An 18,290-nucleotide genomic window follows, 5' to 3' on the forward strand; every position below is an offset into this window, starting at 1 on the left:
CTTAAGAGGGGCCAATTAGGGATCTTGGGCAAAATCAGTACTTGGTTTTGCTAGTGAAGGCAGGGGGCTGGACTCAATGACCTTTCAGGGTCCCTTCCAGCTCTATGAGATCGGTATATCTTCATATACTTTATTTCCCTTGACTCAGGTGGGAACTGCTGAATGTAAAGTGCAGTGTGTGTTCCCCTAGAATACTTATAGTTCCAGATATCTAGAAAGCTCAGTACACAAGGCCACAGCCCCTTTCAATCTCAAAAACTACAAGTTAATCAGTAACATTTACCTTCATGCCCAAGGGAGTGTTATTTACCATTAAATTACACCATATATCACTACCACAATTATTTCGCTAAAAGTCAGCCTGTGTTTCAGTCTCTCTGAATAGAGCATTTCACAAACATGGATAAGAGCAGGAAGACAGTAGTTGAATATCTGGATAAGATATTGGCTGATAGTGAAAAGGCAGCCCCTGAAGACCTGCTATCTTCCTATAAGGGAATTTTGTACCCTGGTACTTTATGCAGCCCTGAAACTTTCCAAGTTCTTGATTCTTTTGAAGCCAGGAGTGACGATGTGATCCTAGCGACTTACCCAAAAAATGGTGACTATTGCTAGTTTGTTACAAAAATGAAATGTTATACAGTAGTTATGAATGATTAGGCAGTATTTAATGCAATGATCATACATGACTGACACTGTATTAGGGATTGTTCAGATGAATAAGGTGAGAAGAATAATTTTGTCCATTAATGACCATCAATTACTTTCTTCTCCCTTTGACTATTTACATTTTAAGTAACTGTATGTCCAGTGTTTATCAATGTAGAGAAAATGTTCCTGTGTGTCTCACTGTAGATCTGATTCAATGCAGATGACAAACCTTTACTAATATTTTGCATTGTGATGATGAATGAGCTGAGAAGAAGACAGCTTGACTGTCAATTTGACTGAGTTTGAAGAGCTGGTGGTTTGAAAAACAATTCCTTCACTTATTAATTGAGCAAGTTTCACATGGAAAAATTGGATCAAATTCTACTGTCAGTTGCACTGTTGTACATCTGCAAACACTCAATTGAAGCCAATGGAATGATTCCAAATTTACACAGCTGAAATGGAAGAAAAAGCACAATGTGACTCAGAGATATGAGGGTATCCAGATTTCACATAACTGTGATCACAAGTGTTTCTGTTCATTTCCCCCAAATTTATTTCTTCTTTTTAGAAACCATTATTGTATATTTGGTTTTTGGTCAAGCTACTACTAATGGCTTACCCTGGATTGGCAAGTAGGAGCCTAGTCAGTGACAGTGGTGGTGCCTGCATTTATCTGAGACATGAATTCACCCAGAGAACATGATTTTTAATTTAGTGATTTATAACTAAATTGTTAGTCGCAAAGAAGTATGTGCTTCACAAACAGGACTGTTCCTGTTTGTTGACAGATTATTTGGCCCAATCATATGACACTTCTGTTCACTCATAGCTTGTGTTATAAACAACAGAAAAATATTCCTGTATCAAAGTAAGATTTCAGTTTAGCTAGCTATTATCCATGAATGTTAATGTTTTTTATTGCACAGTAATTGATACCATACACAGGTATTTGCAACTAAATACATTCAACACTTGTTGTGACAATTTTCACTTCCGTAGTCTTTAAACCAGTTTCTATCTTGTTTCAGGTACTAACTGGCTTGATCAAGTCTTAAATGACTTGGAAACTACAGCTGCAAAATATACAGAGGAGGAAATTAAAGAGAGAATTAATATTACAAATGAATTATCTCTATTTCCACGTCTAGAATTTGGGGATCCAGAGAAATTTAAGGTCAGCATGGGATGATATTAGAAATGTTAATATGGTTGAATTTTACAGGCTATGGAGGACTCTTACCTTCCCCAAGGTGTGATCAGGTCAGCACAATCAGGGTGCAGTGCATTTGCTTAGCCAGTCCATGACTGGAAACCATGGAAGTTCAGACAAGGGGTGGAGAATTCATGAAAACGACCTTCCCACCACTGGGTTTCCTTAGATTCTGATCTGTCGCTCTCTCCTTTGCACTACTACTGTCTCCATAGAGCTGACTATATACAGAGGAGAGATTTGAGAGCCTCCACCAGAAAACAGACAATTAGCAATGGGACTGGGGGTTGAGGGAAGATTCTATTACTCCTCCATTTCATTTTCCAGGGAGTCTCCCATTCTGATTGCTGACAGCTTCTTTTGTATCGTTCAGTCAGCACCAGGGCTTATTTTCTGCCCCATGGTTTCCCAGGATTTCACGCAGCTGGAGGGACCCCCTCCCCTTATTTCAGAGTTATTAAGGGAGGCAATGGGAGAGCACTGAGACTCTGCCTTCGGAGAAAAGGGTAGTAGGGAATAGTTCTGTGGCTGCTGCTCTTGAGGGTTTTCCCCTTTCAATCTCTGCACTGCTCCACAGATCTAGATGGGCCATAGAGCGTGGAAGGGCTTCATGCTCACAGAGAGGCAAGATCAAGATTTGGTATTGCATTCATCTGTTGCAGGAAAAGGACATTAGATAACACTGAATGCTGTTAGGGCCAGTGTTCCCTCCAATTTTTTCCATCCATGTGTAGAATAAATTTTGTTATGTGCATCATATCAAGGCAATGTGTGGATGTGCACCACCAGTAGAAACAAAAAGCCTAGATATAATATATATATCTTTAAAGAGTTACCATAGGGATAATTATTCCAGCCAGGACAGTTAAGGCATTTTAGAACTCATGACTCTTAAGCATAAGAGAGAAATATAAATTATGAAATGCATAGACCAGTCAAAAATTCAAATAACATACTTCTTTTAAAGTGATCAAGAACTAACAACAACAACAACACAAGTATGTGTTGAGAGGTGAGTGTGAAAGACAAAGTGTGTGTATATGTGAGACAGAGACATACATAGTGTGGGTGTGTGAGACAGACACCAGTAGCCACCAGCAAGTTCTCTCCAGCCCACTTCTGAACTCTGTCGTGCCCTTGTTGCTCTGTGGATATGGAGTACTGGGGTGGGAAGGAGAGGTGGATACCCTGACATCAGTGATCCCGCTCCCCCCGCCACACACACACTCTGCACAGAAAGCAGGAGGCTCTGGGAGCAGCTGGCCAGGGGCTCCAAAACAGAGGGCAGGAGCAGTGCGGCAGTGTGGGGAGGGGCACCTGAAGTGTGTGGTACTGCTGAGCGGCCGTGCAGCTTAGAGGGAACTTAGGTTAGGTCCATAGTATTGCAGCAAATTACTCCAAAAACAAGAGCAGACTGAGGCGGCAAACACAGCAGGGTGCTAACCCTGGGCCCATGCACAGCTCTCCCACAGAAGACAGCAGTGGTAATCTGCCCAAGAGTGAGGGCAGGGAGGGGTGTGAAGGGAACACTGATACTTTCAGGGACACATATGGTAAAACTGAGGGACCATATCAACTATCTGGTTGGACCTGCCTCTGGAACGCCTTCCTGGATCCGTGTACCTACTGCTGGCAGCATGACTGGTCCATAAATCTGGTGGGAAGCCAAAATTCAAGAGATAAATGATTAATCCTAGATGAACAACCTTTAACACCAGTACAAAGCTCACGGAATCTACAGCTGCTGAACAGCTGATTGATATGTCATATACGCGCCCTGTAGACAGCACTTGTGTATGCTTTTATTTTATCATTTTTTAAGTAAGTGATTTTATTGCCTGAGATTTCAGAGGGCCCTCTGTTTAGCCAAATAGCTCTCATAACACAAGCAATGCAAACCGCTTAATGCTGTCCTGTCAATGCATCTCAAAGCCTGACCTAGAAGGCTCTGCTGTAGTAGCGGGGACATCATCCTGTCTCCAGGTCCATTAGATGCTCATTCAGAAAAAATCTGAATTGTTTTGAAAAAATCCACTTCTTTCCCCCTTCAGCTTTCCCCGTTTCCCATATTCCATCCTTCTCCACGTTTCCTTCTCTCATCCATCCAAAACACTCCCAACATCAGCTCACTAGTCTTCAAGTAATGCTCCTCCTCCCACTGCTACATTGTCTCTCCTTGATCGCAAAGGGCTAGTATGGGAAATCTGTGACAGAGCCAGAAAGGGAGAACCCAGGACTCCTGACTCACAGTATCATGTGTTAGCCACCCCTTGGATTTCATTTTATCAAACTGGAAAAAAAAGGGTTTGGTTCACAGTTTAGGTTGGCTTTTATTCTATTTGATCTGGATTTCCCATCTCTAAGGACAATTAGACAGAGCTCTGATGCTGATTTTTGTGACATGGTGAACAGTCCTTTTTGGAACTGTAGAAAGATATTCATTAGTCACACATAATAATACCATGCCCTATATAGCTTTTTTTAATCAGCAGATCTCAAAGCACTTTACAAAGGAGGTAAGTATCATTATCCCCATTTTACAGAAGGTGAAACTGAGGCACAGAATGGAGAAATTACTTGTGTAAAAACACCCAGGTCTCCTGAGTACCAGTCTAGTGCTCTATCCATCTGCTTGGCCACAAAGCCACCCTTGAGATATCAGTAAATGCATCCTTTCTGGGAGTCACTAGAGGATGCTATTGCAGAGAGGTTTGCTAGTTCTGTTTATCTGAACATGTAAGAGTTTTGGAGAACAGAAGTGCTTTTTGTCTGCCGTTAGATAATGAGTGTATCACTGGTTCTGCCTAGATTCAGCTGGACATCTCAAAAAACAGGCCCCCTATTTCTAGTCAGGCAGGAAATACTGTTAGAACTGGGTCTTGCACAGTATACGTGGGACTACATTCACTAGAGGGCATTAGAGGAACATTAATAATTGGGAGCATGGTAGTCAAAGTTTGAAAGAAATGAGAGATTCAAGAAGAACATGGAAAAATTAATGCTAATTTGTCTTAGATTCTGCTGTATATTAATGGTAGTGAAATAGTCACCCTCTGGATTGGCAGGAAAGAAATATTATTTCCTGCTAAGTCTAATTTTTTAAAACAAATAATTCTCAAAAAGATAACATTCTATTTAAGAGGCTATTTAATTCTATGTTTCTTTCCAATTTTATTTAAAGAGGATGAAGGAATTACCTGTCAGAAGAATCATAATAACACATCTCCTTCCTCAAGTCCTGCCGAAATCTGTTTTCAATAGCATGGCCAAGGTGAGTCCTCATTTACAGTATTGTAGAAAATACCCACTGTAATGGCATTTTCAGACCCGTTTGGATTTCCTCTATGTTGTATGCAGGGCTTTGTGTTTTCTATGATTCCATCTAGGTTTTATGGTCGTGAAGATAAGATTTCTGGATGTGAACTGATACAGTGTTATGTACTGGGACAGCAAACAACTGAAAGCTTTAGATTGGGAGTAAACTGGCCCCATTTGTCTACATGGTGCATGAACACTGAAACCTAATGCTGACAATTTAAATGTTTACTGTTTCTCTGCTATCATTTCAGCAGAAATATCCTGCTAATGAGCTTAGCCATTCCTTATTTTTCAAATAAGGTAAAATTAATTAAACTGATTCTACTGATGCTGTGATTGTTAAACAAATATAAACTTTTTCTTACTTAATTATTATTAATTATTTGTATTACCGTAGCGCCAAGAGCCCTAGTCATAGACCAGGATCTCATTGTGCTAGGAAAAGTACAAACTTCTTTGTATTGACTGTCAAGCGTTAAACAAATAACTCATTTACTTATATTTTTTTAGATACTGCTGCTGGTTCGAAATCTAAAAGACACCGCTGTATCTTACTTCCATTTTTACAACAATATACCTACACTTCCCTCCTTCGGCTCATGGGATGAGTATTTTACAGCTTTTATGCATGGAAAATGTACACACTGTTTTTCTGTTTTTTAGCTATTCTGATTAATTAATGGATTGACAAAACTGGGCACTGGGATTCAGGAAGACGTAGGGCAGATTCTGATCTCAGTTGTAATGTTATAATTCAGGAAGAACTTCATGGTCTTAGAGTTATTCTAGATTTATAAATGATGTAACTGAAATCAGCCTGTGACCTCTGAAATCAAGAGAATTCATTTGCTGACACAGATTCCCTCTGTGACCTTGAGTAAGTCATGTAAGCTCTTACGGCTTGACCACCATTACCCTGAACTTTATATAGTCTGAAACACAGATTTAGGAAATTAAATATGGGTTATAGTACCGACTATGCTAATACAGTACTTATTAAAATAGTGTGACAGGGTAAGGCCAAATGGCTATAGGAAAGTAATGAGAAACAGGTATGTTAGCCCCAGGCTAAACAAATCCCTGTTACCAGGGTAACTAAATGGCAGTTGCTCCAGGTTAATCAAGACACCTGAGGCCAATTAAGATCTTTCCAGAAGGCAGGGAGGACCCTTGGCACGATCAAGAGGCATGCTTAGTCACTCGGGAGACCCTTCCCCAGGAAGATAACTTACATGAGCAAGTGAGGATATCACCGAACTTGACGCCGATCCAAAAGATTGAGGCAACCGATGTGATTAATCGTGACCGAGATGTGTTCTCTACAAAACCGGGGCGGACAACTGAGACCTATCACCATATCTGCACGATCACTGGAGCCAAGGTAACATTGAGACCCTACCGTATCTCAGCAGCCAAAAGAGAAGAAATCAAGGCCGAAGTAAAGAAAATGTTGGAATTAGGGGTTATTGAAGAATCGTACAGTCACTGGTCCAGTCCAATCATTCTAGTGCCTAAATCTGACGGTACTACGAGATTCTGTAATGACTTTTGCCAACTGAATGAAATATCCCAATTCAATGCATATCCCATATCACGCATCGACGAACTGGTTGATCGACTGGGTAGTGCCCAATTCTTGACTAACTAGATCTGACAAAAGGGTATCGGCAGATTCCCCTGACTAAAGAAGCTAAAGGAAAGACAGTGTTCTCCACCCCGGATGGGCTATTCGAGTACACCGTCCTCCCTTTCGGGTTACATGAGACCCCGACCACATTCCAGCACCTCATGGATAAGCAGCTGTGCCCCCATACTAGTTATGCAGCTGCGTACCTAGATGATGTCGTCATCCATACGCCAGACTGGGGAACCCACTTGGAGAAAGTTGAGGCAGTACCGCGCACCATAAGGCGGGCTGGCCTCACCGCTAATCAGGGCTGGCTCTAGGTTTTTTGCCGCCCCAAGCAAAAAAATGTTTGGCTGCCCCCCACCCCAGCCCTGGGCTACCCCCCGCATCTCCCTGATGCCCCAGCTCTGGGCCTCCCCCCCCCGAACCCACCGCTGCCCCAGCCCTGGGCTCTCCCCCCACCTGCCACTCCAGCCCCGGGCTCTCCCCGCGCACCTGCTCCCCCACCAGTGCCCCCCCACCCACAAACCCCGCCCTAGCCCTGGGCTCTCCTCCCTCCACCTGCACCCTCTGCCACCTCAGCCCTGGGCTCTCCCCCGCCAACTGTACCCTCCTTCCGCCCCAGCCATGGGTCACTGGTAACTCACTCCCAGGGCGGGTCATTGAGCAGGAATTTTAGATGTGCACAGAACACAGACAGGATTGGCTCCCATATGGTTACAGAACTCTAGTAAAGTGGAACAGTTTTCAGCTTGTGTGATTGGAGGATATCTGGATGCATATTATAAGACTGTCCTCCATAAATGAGGAAAAGTTAAGGTGCCTTTATTATTCTTTTGTTCCACTCTTTGTTTCTATGGGGAATTTGCCAATGCAATATCACTGTCTTCCTTTTAAACAACTAAAACTAAAAAAAAAAAAAAAAAAAAAAAAAAGGCAATGGCTGTTGAAAATAGCCATTCCAGTCCTAATAACCACTGGGGAGCATTTCTTGCTCAATTTTATCCTACCTTTTCTACAGCAAGTTACAGTGGATCAGTATATTTGATTTGGGAGAAATGAAGTAACAGCTGCCCGAATTGAGCTTGAGCACTCCTGAATTTTGAGGTGTTCAAATCTGGAGGGTAGGTGCTAGATTCCCTTTCTGAATATTAGCTAAATCTGGAAAGGAAAAGTCAATTTCTGCTTCCATGGCTCAGACGTGGAAATCCTCCTACGTGCCTGGTTCTGTATCTAAAGCTGCCCAGGTCCAGAGCCTCCCCTCCCTTACTTTTCATTTTAAATTCTAGTGGGATCCACGTACCTCCCTTGCTAGGCTTCAGATAGAGAGGGGCACTGTCCATTTAGTCCATCCAATTTTTCTTTGGGGGCTGCAAGGTGAGGTCACACCAGTATCCCTAATTCAGTCTGGGGATGTCTTCAGAAGGGAATAGCTGGGCCAAAGCCTTCTACTCCTTAGGCACACTTGTTCCCAGGGCCACCCCGCTCTAGCAGTGAGCTCTCCATTCACAGCAAGCTGTAGCATGAGGTTTCAGCTACCTCACTTCCTCCCCCTCCCTTTCCTGTTGATAGTGGCCAAGGGAATGCTGGGAAATGTAGTTCTTTCCCTGCTCCAGGGCTGACTCTATAGGCAGGGAACTAACCAAGGAACTACAGCTCCCAGGGCCCCGTTGGTTCTCAGCTCCCATGCTGGATCCCTGCCGCCCCTGCAAATGGGCTGCCCCAAGCACCTGCTTGCTTTGCTGGTGCCTAGAGCCGCCCCTGCCGCTAATCCTGCTAAATGTGCCATAGGGCTAGCAGATATATTGTAGGAAGGGGCATAGTGAAGCCCCAAACGAATAAGCGAGAGGCGATTCAAAGCTGGCCCCGGCCAGCCCGAAAGAAGCAGGCCCGTGCGTTCCTAGGCATGGTAGGCTATTACAGACGTTTTATTCCCCACTTCACCACTAGGACAAGTCCCCTAACGGACCTGGTGAAGGCCCAAGGTCCAGACATGGTGAAGTGGACCGATGCAGCAGAGGGGGCATTCATAGACCTTTGGACGGCCCTCTGTAATGACCCCATACTCATAGCCCTGGACTTTAACAAGGAATTTATTTTACAAACACATGCTTCTGAGTTGGGGTTGGGGGCGGTTCGGTCACAAATGGTTGGAGAAGAAGAACACCCGATCCTCTACCTAAGCAGAGAACTGCTCCTAAGAGAACAAAAGTACGCAATAGTCGAGAGAGAATGTCTTGCTGTCAAATGGGCTATGGAGACATTGTGTTATTACATCTTAGGTCGGCAATTTACTCTTGTGATGGACCATGCACCCCTCCAGTAAATGCAGCAGAATAAGGAAAAGAACACGAGGGTCACCAGGTGGTTCTTATCCCTTCAACCATTCCAGTTCAGCATACTGCACAGGGCTGGATGCCACCACAGCAATGCCTGGGGTCCCAAGTTGCTGAACTCTATGGTGTTGAGCAGAGGGGGAGGGGGGTTATGTGATGGGGCAAGGCCAGATGGCTATAGGAAAGTAGTGAGAAACAGGTATGTTAGCCCCAGGCTAAACAAATCCGTGTTACCATGGTAACCAAATGGCAGTTGCTCCAGGTTAATCAAGACACCTGGGGCCAATTAAGATCTTTCCGGAAGGCAGGGAGGACACTAGGTTGATTGGGATACCTGAAGCCAATCAGGGGCTGGCTGAAACTAGTTAAAAGCCTCCCAGTTAGTCAGGTGGGTGTACATGTCAGGAGCTGTAGGAGGAAGTTGGGCTGTTGGAGAGGCTTAGGAGTACACACCATATCAGGCACAAGGAAGGAAGCCTTGAGGTAAGGGTGAAGTGGATCTTGAGGAAGTGGGGGGCTGCTGTGGGGAAGTAGCCCAGGGAATTGTACACATCCTGTTTCTAAAAAGTCAGCTACCATAGCTGATACTATTAGGGTCCCTGGGCTGGAGCCTGGAGTAGAGGATGGGCCTGGGCTCCCCTCTTTGCCCCCCTAATTAATCACCCAGACTGGGAGACAACAGAGATGGTGCAAGGGAGGATAGCTTTTCCTCACCTCCCTTGCTGGCTTATGATGAAAATGGCCCAGTAGGCTGTGACCCTTGCCTCTAGAGATAAGGGCTATGTAGAGGGTCACAGTGAGCCTCTGAGGCTAGCAAAATCTGCCAGGAAACGCGGGACCCACGGAGACAAGGACAGAGCTTTGTCACAATAGGTATAAGCATGCTGGCCTAGAAATCCAAACCCAATATTCCAACTCAAAACAACTTCCCCCTATACTTTTTTTTTCTGCTAATCTATGCATAAGCTGAATTCATTTAGTGGGTAGAAGGCTAAAATTCTTTCCACTAGTGCATAAAGAAGGGAATAGAGGTGAGCAAAATGTTTTCAACTAATTGTTTTTTGGGAGTCAAAAGTATTTGCTGACTTCTGGCTGAATTTGGTAAATAGTTTTGTTTGGAAATAAAATTTCTAAACAAAGGAAACATTTTGTTTCAATCATTCTGAATCATTTCATTTTGATTGTTTCAGTTTGAAATATTTTGTTAAACTTTTCTATTCAAAATCGCATTTCACTTTCAAATTTGGTCAGTTAAAGAAAAGACTACAAAAAGGGTGAAAAGAATCCAAAACGGCTGGATCAAAATGAATAACTCAAAATAAAATTTGTTTGGAGTCAAGTGAAACATTTTGGTTGATTTTAAACTATTTTTTTCTACTTCTTTGATTCAGCAAAAAAATAAATAAAAAATTAAACATTGTTTTTGGTTCAATTCAAGCCAGATTCTTTTTTGGATTTTTTGGTTCAGTGATAGGGAACAGTGCAAAGGAGAGCCCCCTTTCCGACCCAGCCAGCAATCAGACAGGATGTCTCCATGGCAAACAGGAGTGCGCTGGAATGTTCAGCTGGCTGGAAAGCTTCTATGCTATGTCCCTAAAGTGGTTAAGAGGGTGTTTAGTCCTTTCCATATAGTACAGTGGTTCTTAACCTTTACTGCAGCCTGCACCCCTTTGGTTCTCAAAATATGTTCTCACATCCCTTATCACCCTTCTCGCATCCCTTAAAACGTATAATGTTAATAAATACATAGATTTGATGAAACAAAGTAGTTGTACTTACATGCCTGTGCTTAATTTGTGTTTTCAATGATTTACCTTCTAAAAAAATCTGGCATGTCTCACACCCCCAGAAAGGGCATCTCGCACCCCCAGGGGGTGCGTGCACCCCAGGTTAAGAATTACTCACCTACCAGATGTGTGCTCTTCCATTAGTGGCCAGTACTAGCTGTCAGATGGAAGGAACACTTATTGTTCCTATTCAGAAGAGCAGTGGCAAAATGTGTTAGTGTAGTCCTCACCTCAAAACCCTGTCTGACACCATGAAGTCAGCCTAAGCCTATAAAAGGAGTCCACATTCCTTGTCTCAATTCATCTTTACCTCATTATTACTGAATCATTCTGATTTTCTGGGTTTTTTTTCTCCAGTGTGTTGGGGCTCCTATTTTGATTATTTAGTTGAATGGAACAAGCATATGGATGATGAAAATGTTATGGCGATAACCTATGAGGAGCTGAAAGAGGTGAGGTTAATGTTGTTTAAAGGAATCTTTACTTCATACTGAAATAGTGCATAACTAATGATAACACAGCTACTAAGCCCATGCAAGGCCTATACAATTCGTTTTGTTTTTGACAGAAACCAACAAAACAGAAATTTTCATGAAAATTTAATCAAAAAGCCACATTTTATAAAAAAACCTCATGTTTCAGTGGAAATTTTAAAATCAGCTCTACTTAATCCCTATGATGAAATAAATGGTATGCAAATGTCCTATAGTCCTAGTTCAAGACCTCTGTGTAGGGTGGAATTTCACCCTCTGTGACCGCCAACGTGCCAAGAAACTTGAATCTAGGAACAAAGAGACTTTGGAATGAATAAGGCCTACATCTAATAGTATCCACCTCATGGGGAAATGATTACTAAGAGCCAACATCAGCCTTGCTGTAAGCAGGTGTAACACAGTTATCTTTCCATGGATTTGCACCCACTTACACCAGGCCTTCATTTAGCCGTAAGATTTTTTTAATATATACTGTCAACATGAGCCAGTGGCTTAATATTCAAAAATACTGAACATCAACAGTTCCCACTGGTTTCGCTGGGGGGTGGGTGCGCTGCATCTCTGAAACTCAGATAAAACATCTTCACAATAAAAGTTTTTCAGCCCTCGCTCAGTCAAAACTTTAATTGTCTTTAGTGGGAATTTTTGCCAAAATGGAGGACAATAAGATATGCCCATATGTAACCAATGTGGACTTCTCCAAATCTCACACATGAGTGAGCTGGATGGGTTTGTATTCTACATATTGAATTAAAACCTAAATTGCAGTAACATGAAGTGTGTGAAGCACTGACAAAATCCACAAAGCCGTCTAACAACAATTTCCATTTGTAAATCAAGGCTGTCTTTAGCTTGCCTTCCTATTATGCCCAGCTACCACAAAGCATATGGAGAGTGACCATGGGGAAATGCTAACCACTTGTATAATAGGTTAAGTGGAAAAACCATGTTCAGTTTGCAGTCTGATTATGATCCCGATACCCAACCTTGCTAAAGTGAAATGAATTCACCTGAAATTTCACAGCTGTGATAAAGGGCAGATAAAGGGTAGATTTTTTCCTGGAAAGGTTGCTGCAAATTGGACAAGGTGTTTGGGAGATTATTTAAACAATAAAATAAAAACAGGGTGATCTAATTTCTTCAGTGCCTGCAGTGTGGTACCTTGGCCCCACACTAAATCTATTTAGAAAAATCTTAATACAATCTCTCTCTCTCTCTTTTTCTCTAAGAGATTGTCAGCTTTCCAACAGAAAATGCTGATTCTATGGACGCTACATGTAGATTGCTTTAACACTTTACATGGAAACCAGGCAGGCCAACCTACTGGCCACCCTGCCTGCTTTCCTGCTAGCTTCCCCCTCCTGTCCATCTCTCTATTCCCATGCTTCTTGGCAGCCTCAGTGGTGGAACTGGGGTTGTCCCAAGCTCTCAGGCTCCTTGTTCCTCAGCAGCCAGGCTCCTTGGCAGCCCATCTGGTGAGCAGTTGCAGAGCTGGGCTTCCAGGCTCACCAGTTCCCTAACTACCAGCAGTGGCGGATTAGCCACTGGGCCAATGGGGCCCATGTCCAGGGGCCCCGACTAATTGGAGGCCCTTGGAAAAATGGGTCCCCCAACCTGCTCTGCCTGCGTGGTGCTCCTGCTCGGGAGTGGAATGTGGGTGTGGGGGCTTGCCCGATCCTGGCAGGAGCACCGGGTGGGCAGACCAGGCTGGGGTACCAGTGCAGGAGTGCCAAGCAGGGTGGGGCAAGCCCCCATACCCCAACCCCATTTCCCCAGCAGGACTGCTGGGAGGGAAGTGGGAGGTCTGCAGGTGGAAGGGATGGGGAGGGGATCCCACTTGCTGTGGCCCAGGACCCCACAAAACCATAATTGCCTCTGGCCAGGAGTCTGGGTGGCTGGCTTCCAGGGATGCCTGCTTCATGAATAGACTGGTGTGCTCCTAGGCTCCCTGAGCAGCTGACTCCCTAGCTCCCTGGGCTATTGCGCTCCTTGGCTGCCTGCCAGATAGGTGATCTGCTGGATATCCCAGAAATCATATTTCATTTTGGAAACACCACAACCTTTCCACAATAGGAACATTTCAGCATGTCTGAAAAAAAATATTGCAGAAGTTCAATTTTTGGCCTTTCATCCTCATTTTTGATTAAAAGTCCTGCAAATTCCATTTTTTTGGTGGGATGGAAATTCTGTTTCCTGGTTTGTCCTGAGGGGCTGAATTATTTTATTATCTTATTTTATTCTCCTAGTTTTCCTCTTATTATTTTTAGGTCCACTATTGTCAAATCCCCCTAGAACAGCTCTTTCTGCTCACTATTGTATCTCTCAAAATGCACCGTCACTTGGTGTGTGAAGAGTACAGAATTCCTTATTCAGGCATGTCCTTATTTGCACATTTCTTAGCAATGCTTTTTGCTTCAGCACACCTGAAGCGTATGAAAACTAACAGGTATAAATTTTCTGGACTCAATTATGTGCTCAAAAGCTCTAGGTATTATTCTTACTCACTTGTATGCACAGCCACATATAAAAAGTATAGAGCCCACTCTTCATTTAGACAAAGTATCCTACTTCCATGAGTAAGGAGTTCAGGACAAGGCCCGCTGTACAGAACCTGCCTGGAAGTTACACCTCTTAGATTTCCTCAGTGATGCAAAAGGAAGTAGTTGCAGATTTTTCACAGTAATTCTGCTCTGTGAAAGTACAAACCCTGCAGAGATACTCTTATAATCACTCCACAGGTGATATCCAAATGGAATATTATTTCAATAATATTCATTCTTATCTTCCTTTTTTTCAGAATCAGACTTTAGGACTGAAAAAAATAGCTGACTTCTTTGGGTTCTCCCTGAGTGAGGAAGAGATTCAGACTGTTGCAGAGAAGAGCAGCTTCAAAGCTATGAAAGAGAAATCCTCCAAAACTCATGGAGCATTTGGGAAAATTCTCTTCCGTAAAGGTAAATTTCTGAAAACTCCCTATAAATGATCACCAGTCTCTTGCAGTGAAGTCATTGGCACAGCACCTCTAGCTGGCTGGGTGAACTGCAGGCGCAGGTTCTGATGAGGTCTTGGCTCTAGCATCCCATCTTTTAGAGCTGTTGTAAAAGCCTGGCCCTCTGTGACATCACAGGCTTGGCAACTCTAGCTTGCTGGTGTGATGTGAAGGCACAGTCCTCTGCAAGGGTTAGTGGCTCAGGACATCTGTCTTGCTGGGATAGTATCCAGGAACCTTTTATTGCTGGGCGGATGGCCAGAGAAAGACCTCTCTGATTTCACTAGAGTAGCAATGATAACCCTCACTGTGATGAGCATGTAACAGCCACCTCCAATCCCAGGCCAAAGACAAAATTCAGAATGCATCCAACTATAGGTGTTCAGCCAGACTGTCCCTGGGCTAGTTCTATGTCTGTTATTGGTGGCTGTGGAAACTTGAGCTAACATAGAAGCGCCACAATCAGCGCAGAAGTTGAAATCACCTAATACAATTGCTGCAGCAATGACTCTGGCACTGCCACTGGTTAGCTCAGGAAGTACTCCAAGATACAGTGGAGTTACCTGTAGCTCACATTAGCATGGGGCTCTGTAGTAGTTCCGGGGTGGGGCTCGTCCCTTCCTGGGGCACCTGAAAGTCAGGCCGCCCCGCTACAAAGCGAATAACAGTTAGGGCCCCGACCTTTGGGTAGGGGCTAAGCACACAATTGACAGTTCAGAGCTCAGGCCCTTATGCAGGGACTGAGCACACAATTAACAGTTCAGAGCTCAGGCCCTTATGCAGGGACTGAGCACACAATTAACAGATCCGGCCGTGGGTCAGGGCGGGGCAGCACACCAATAGTCAGTCAGGGGCCCAGGCCCCTTGGACAAGGAGGAGGAGGAGAGACTGCCACCCGGCGCGGGGTGGCAGGGGGGAACACAGGCCCACCCACTCCACTGTGTTCCAGCCCGGGGCCCTATCCGCAGCAGTCTGTCTGCCGCACGGTCAGTGGGGATCCTGACCGCAACACACTGACATGGGTTCGGGGTCTGCTATCCCCGGGCCACTTCCCATCTCCTCCTCCATGGGTACCTGCTCCTCCTGAGTTCCGTCTGCTGGGTCGCAGATCATGGGCTCCTCCGGGCCCCGAGCACCAGGTAGGTCTGTCGCTCCCTCTGGGCCCTCGGCGGGGGGAAGCTCAGACCGCTCCTCAGGGTACCGGGCTCTCGGCAGGCTCGGCCAGTCCTCCTCAGGGTACCGGGCTCTCAGCAGGCTCGGCCAGTCCTCCTCAGGGTACTGGGCTCTCGGCAGGCTCAGGTCCGCGGGAGCTCGGGCACCAGCGTCTGTCCTCTCCCGCTGCCGGCCAGCTACTGAGCGCTGGGGCCTGGCCTTTATACTTCCTGTCCCGCCCCTTGACTTCCGGGGGGTGGGGACAGGCTGCGGTGGCTCCGCCCACTCTGGCGGCTGTTCTGGCTCATCGCTTCCTGGGGCGCCTGGAAGCCAGGCCGCCCCGCTACAGGCTCTATTATCTTTCATTGGGATTTCACTGAATCCCGTCCATTGGTGGGGAGACCACGTCTGTCTTTCCCTCAGCCTCATCACTGGCCCACCTCTCCTGATGTGTGGATCAGATAGGCTCTAGAGAAAGGGGAAGATGATGTGAAGACGGTTCACCCCACCTTCCACAGAGAATACATCAGATTCATGTGTGGAAGTTCCCCTCTGTGGGTTATGAATCATGGGGCCTTATCAGGCCCTGAGTTAGGATCTCTGGCTGCCACAGGCTGAGGCTGGCACAGAAGAACAGAGCTGCTAATGGTGGAGTGTGCATGGAGAATCTGATGTCTTCCCCTACATTTATTTAAGAATAAGCACCACATCTAACAAGACACATGCTTAGTTTGAATACCATCTTATCAAGAAAAAAAGCTACAGACTTGGGGCCAAATCAGATCTGGTGTAATGACTCTTGAATATAACAAAATCAATGTTTCTGGGGCCAGTTATTTCTGAGATAGGGTATGACCAAATCAATAAAATATACCAAGAACTTTACCTGTATTTTTAAAAAATCCTACATCTTAGAAATGGCTTCTCCAATTCACCTCATAGATTGCTGAAAGAATTCTCCTGTAGTCACAAACTTTAGATGTAGAGTCGCAAGAAGAAAAGATCAATTCTTAGGGATATAGATGGGGGAAAGAAGGTTGTGATGTGCAAAAATCAGCCTTGCAATGGAAAGCTAGTTACAACTTCAACTAAGGAGTGATGATCCTTTCTCTCTAACAAATGATTATATATTTTTAATATTTGCAGGAATTATTGGTGATTGGAAGGACCATTTTTCTGAAGCTCAAAATAAAGAAATGGACAGAAAATTTGAAGAGTGTTTAGCCGGAACTAAACTGGGAGAAAAGATGAAATATGGGTTGTATTGCAAGGCCTAAAGAGCAGAACCTAATGCATCTGTTTTCCTTAGTATGATCTGTTCACTTGTTTTTGTACACTGGAAAAATCATCTAAATTTCTGTGTATCCAAGTGTAAATCATCATGTTCTAGTCCTTAATACCAGTAATTTATGACAGATGTGTGCTTTAAATGTGATACCTCACCATGCTTAATAGATCTTTTAAGTATGCATATGCCCATTGTATGGCACTGCCTTAGAAAGGAGCTGTAGACTTCATTATCATCTACGGTATCAGCCAGAAGCACCATCAGTTATTTAACCATTCTATCAAAAACAATTTAATCGGAGAGCCAATTCTGCACTGAGAAATCCCATGAAGTTCCTGGGGGTTGCATTTGATGCAAGTCAGTGCAGAATTAGGCTGAGAGTGTCCAGATGATCCACGTGTCCGAAAGCGATAGAAATTCCATCAAATAGATTAGTTTTTGCCATTAACATTGACAATGACTTGAATCTGGCTATCTTCTGGTGGAAGAGGCTGATTCCCTCCAGGATAACTGTTATCCAGGCAGCTTTTCTGTTTCTGTTTTTCTGCTTGCATTCATTATTTGTATGTGTCCTTTTATATCTTTCATTTGATAAGTGTATTAAATTGTTATTAATTGGTTTATCTTGTCTCAATCAGACAGAGGGGGTATGTCGGAAGCCTCGTTAGGGTTGCCAGTTTCGTTTGGACATATTCCTGGAGGTTTTATCACATGACACAATCTTTAATAGAAGATGAATCTTTAATTACTGGAGACTCCAAGAAGTTCAGGACAAGCACACAAGTGAATTTAGCCAGTAATCTGCAAAATCTAATGAGGAGGAATAATGAAAGAATTGCATCCTTTGCATCTAGGATAAAATTGTTACTTATGTGCCTAATATATGAGGTCCAAGAAATTATCAATATTGTAATTAAATATTATTTTTCTGATACTGCCATTTTGCTAGGTCTAGCTCCAGAAATATGTATTAATTTTCTAGATACTAGTGCTTGTTCAAAATCTTTTTACCATTTTACCAATGTCATGTCTCCACTTCCCTCTTATGAGACCTGGGATGAGTTCTTCTCAGCTTTCATGACTGGAAAAAGTACTGTTCCTTTTTCTACCTATGCCAATTATTCAATGTGTAGACTAAATTTGAAAATATGGAATTTGTAACCCAGATTCATTATGCTTTTTTCATTTTATTTTATCAGAAAAATGACAGAGGTTAATAGAAGGATCTTCAAAATTTCAGACAATCTTCTTTAATAAGTGACTTATTTTGGGAACATGTATCATTTTTATAAAAATCACTGAGGACAAGGAGGACATAGTCTTACAGGAGCAATCTAGAGTTTATAAGGCTCTAGATAGGCCGAAGGCTATAGATCTATGAAGAGAGTGAACTGGAACTCCCCTCTCCCTTTACTGGTAGGTAAGGATTTTGAGG

At 43.8% G+C, this 18,290-nt stretch overlaps 1 protein-coding gene across 2 annotated transcripts; it reads left to right on the plus strand.

The window, feature by feature from the left end:
* Positions 1–399: 399 nt before the first annotated feature.
* Positions 400–17,474, plus strand: LOC135982406 (sulfotransferase 6B1-like). Of its 2 annotated transcripts, XR_010599755.1 has the most exons (8): positions 400–601; positions 1,683–1,828; positions 5,046–5,135; positions 5,693–5,819; positions 11,290–11,384; positions 14,224–14,380; positions 15,365–15,554; positions 16,714–16,848. XR_010599755.1 is itself a non-coding variant. In XM_065588951.1 (7 exons), exons 1-7 carry the CDS (start codon positions 400–402, stop codon positions 16,842–16,844), a joined length of 948 nt encoding a protein of 315 aa, XP_065445023.1. In that variant the 3' UTR covers positions 16,845–17,474. The 2 variants fall into 2 exon arrangements, 1 of the variants encoding a protein (XP_065445023.1); XM_065588951.1 differs by lacking the exon at positions 15,365–15,554 and having other exon boundaries at positions 16,714–17,474.
* Positions 17,475–18,290: the final 816 nt, after the last annotated feature.

Source organism: Chrysemys picta, chromosome 3, assembly GCF_011386835.1.
Source record: "Chrysemys picta bellii isolate R12L10 chromosome 3, ASM1138683v2, whole genome shotgun sequence".
NCBI lineage: Eukaryota > Metazoa > Chordata > Testudines > Emydidae > Chrysemys > Chrysemys picta.

Excerpts from the sequence above, each read along its gene's own strand:
- LOC135982406 (XM_065588951.1), top strand. The coding sequence starts at position 400 with ATGGATAAGAGCAGGAAGACAGTAGTTGAATATCTGGATAAGATATTG. Across the intron at positions 5,820-11,289 it reads AGCTTTTATGCATGGAAAAT|TGTGTTGGGGCTCCTATTTT; the intron begins GTACACACTGTT and ends TTTTTTCTCCAG. Across the intron at positions 14,381-16,713 it reads GAAAATTCTCTTCCGTAAAG|GAATTATTGGTGATTGGAAG; the intron begins GTAAATTTCTGA and ends TAATATTTGCAG.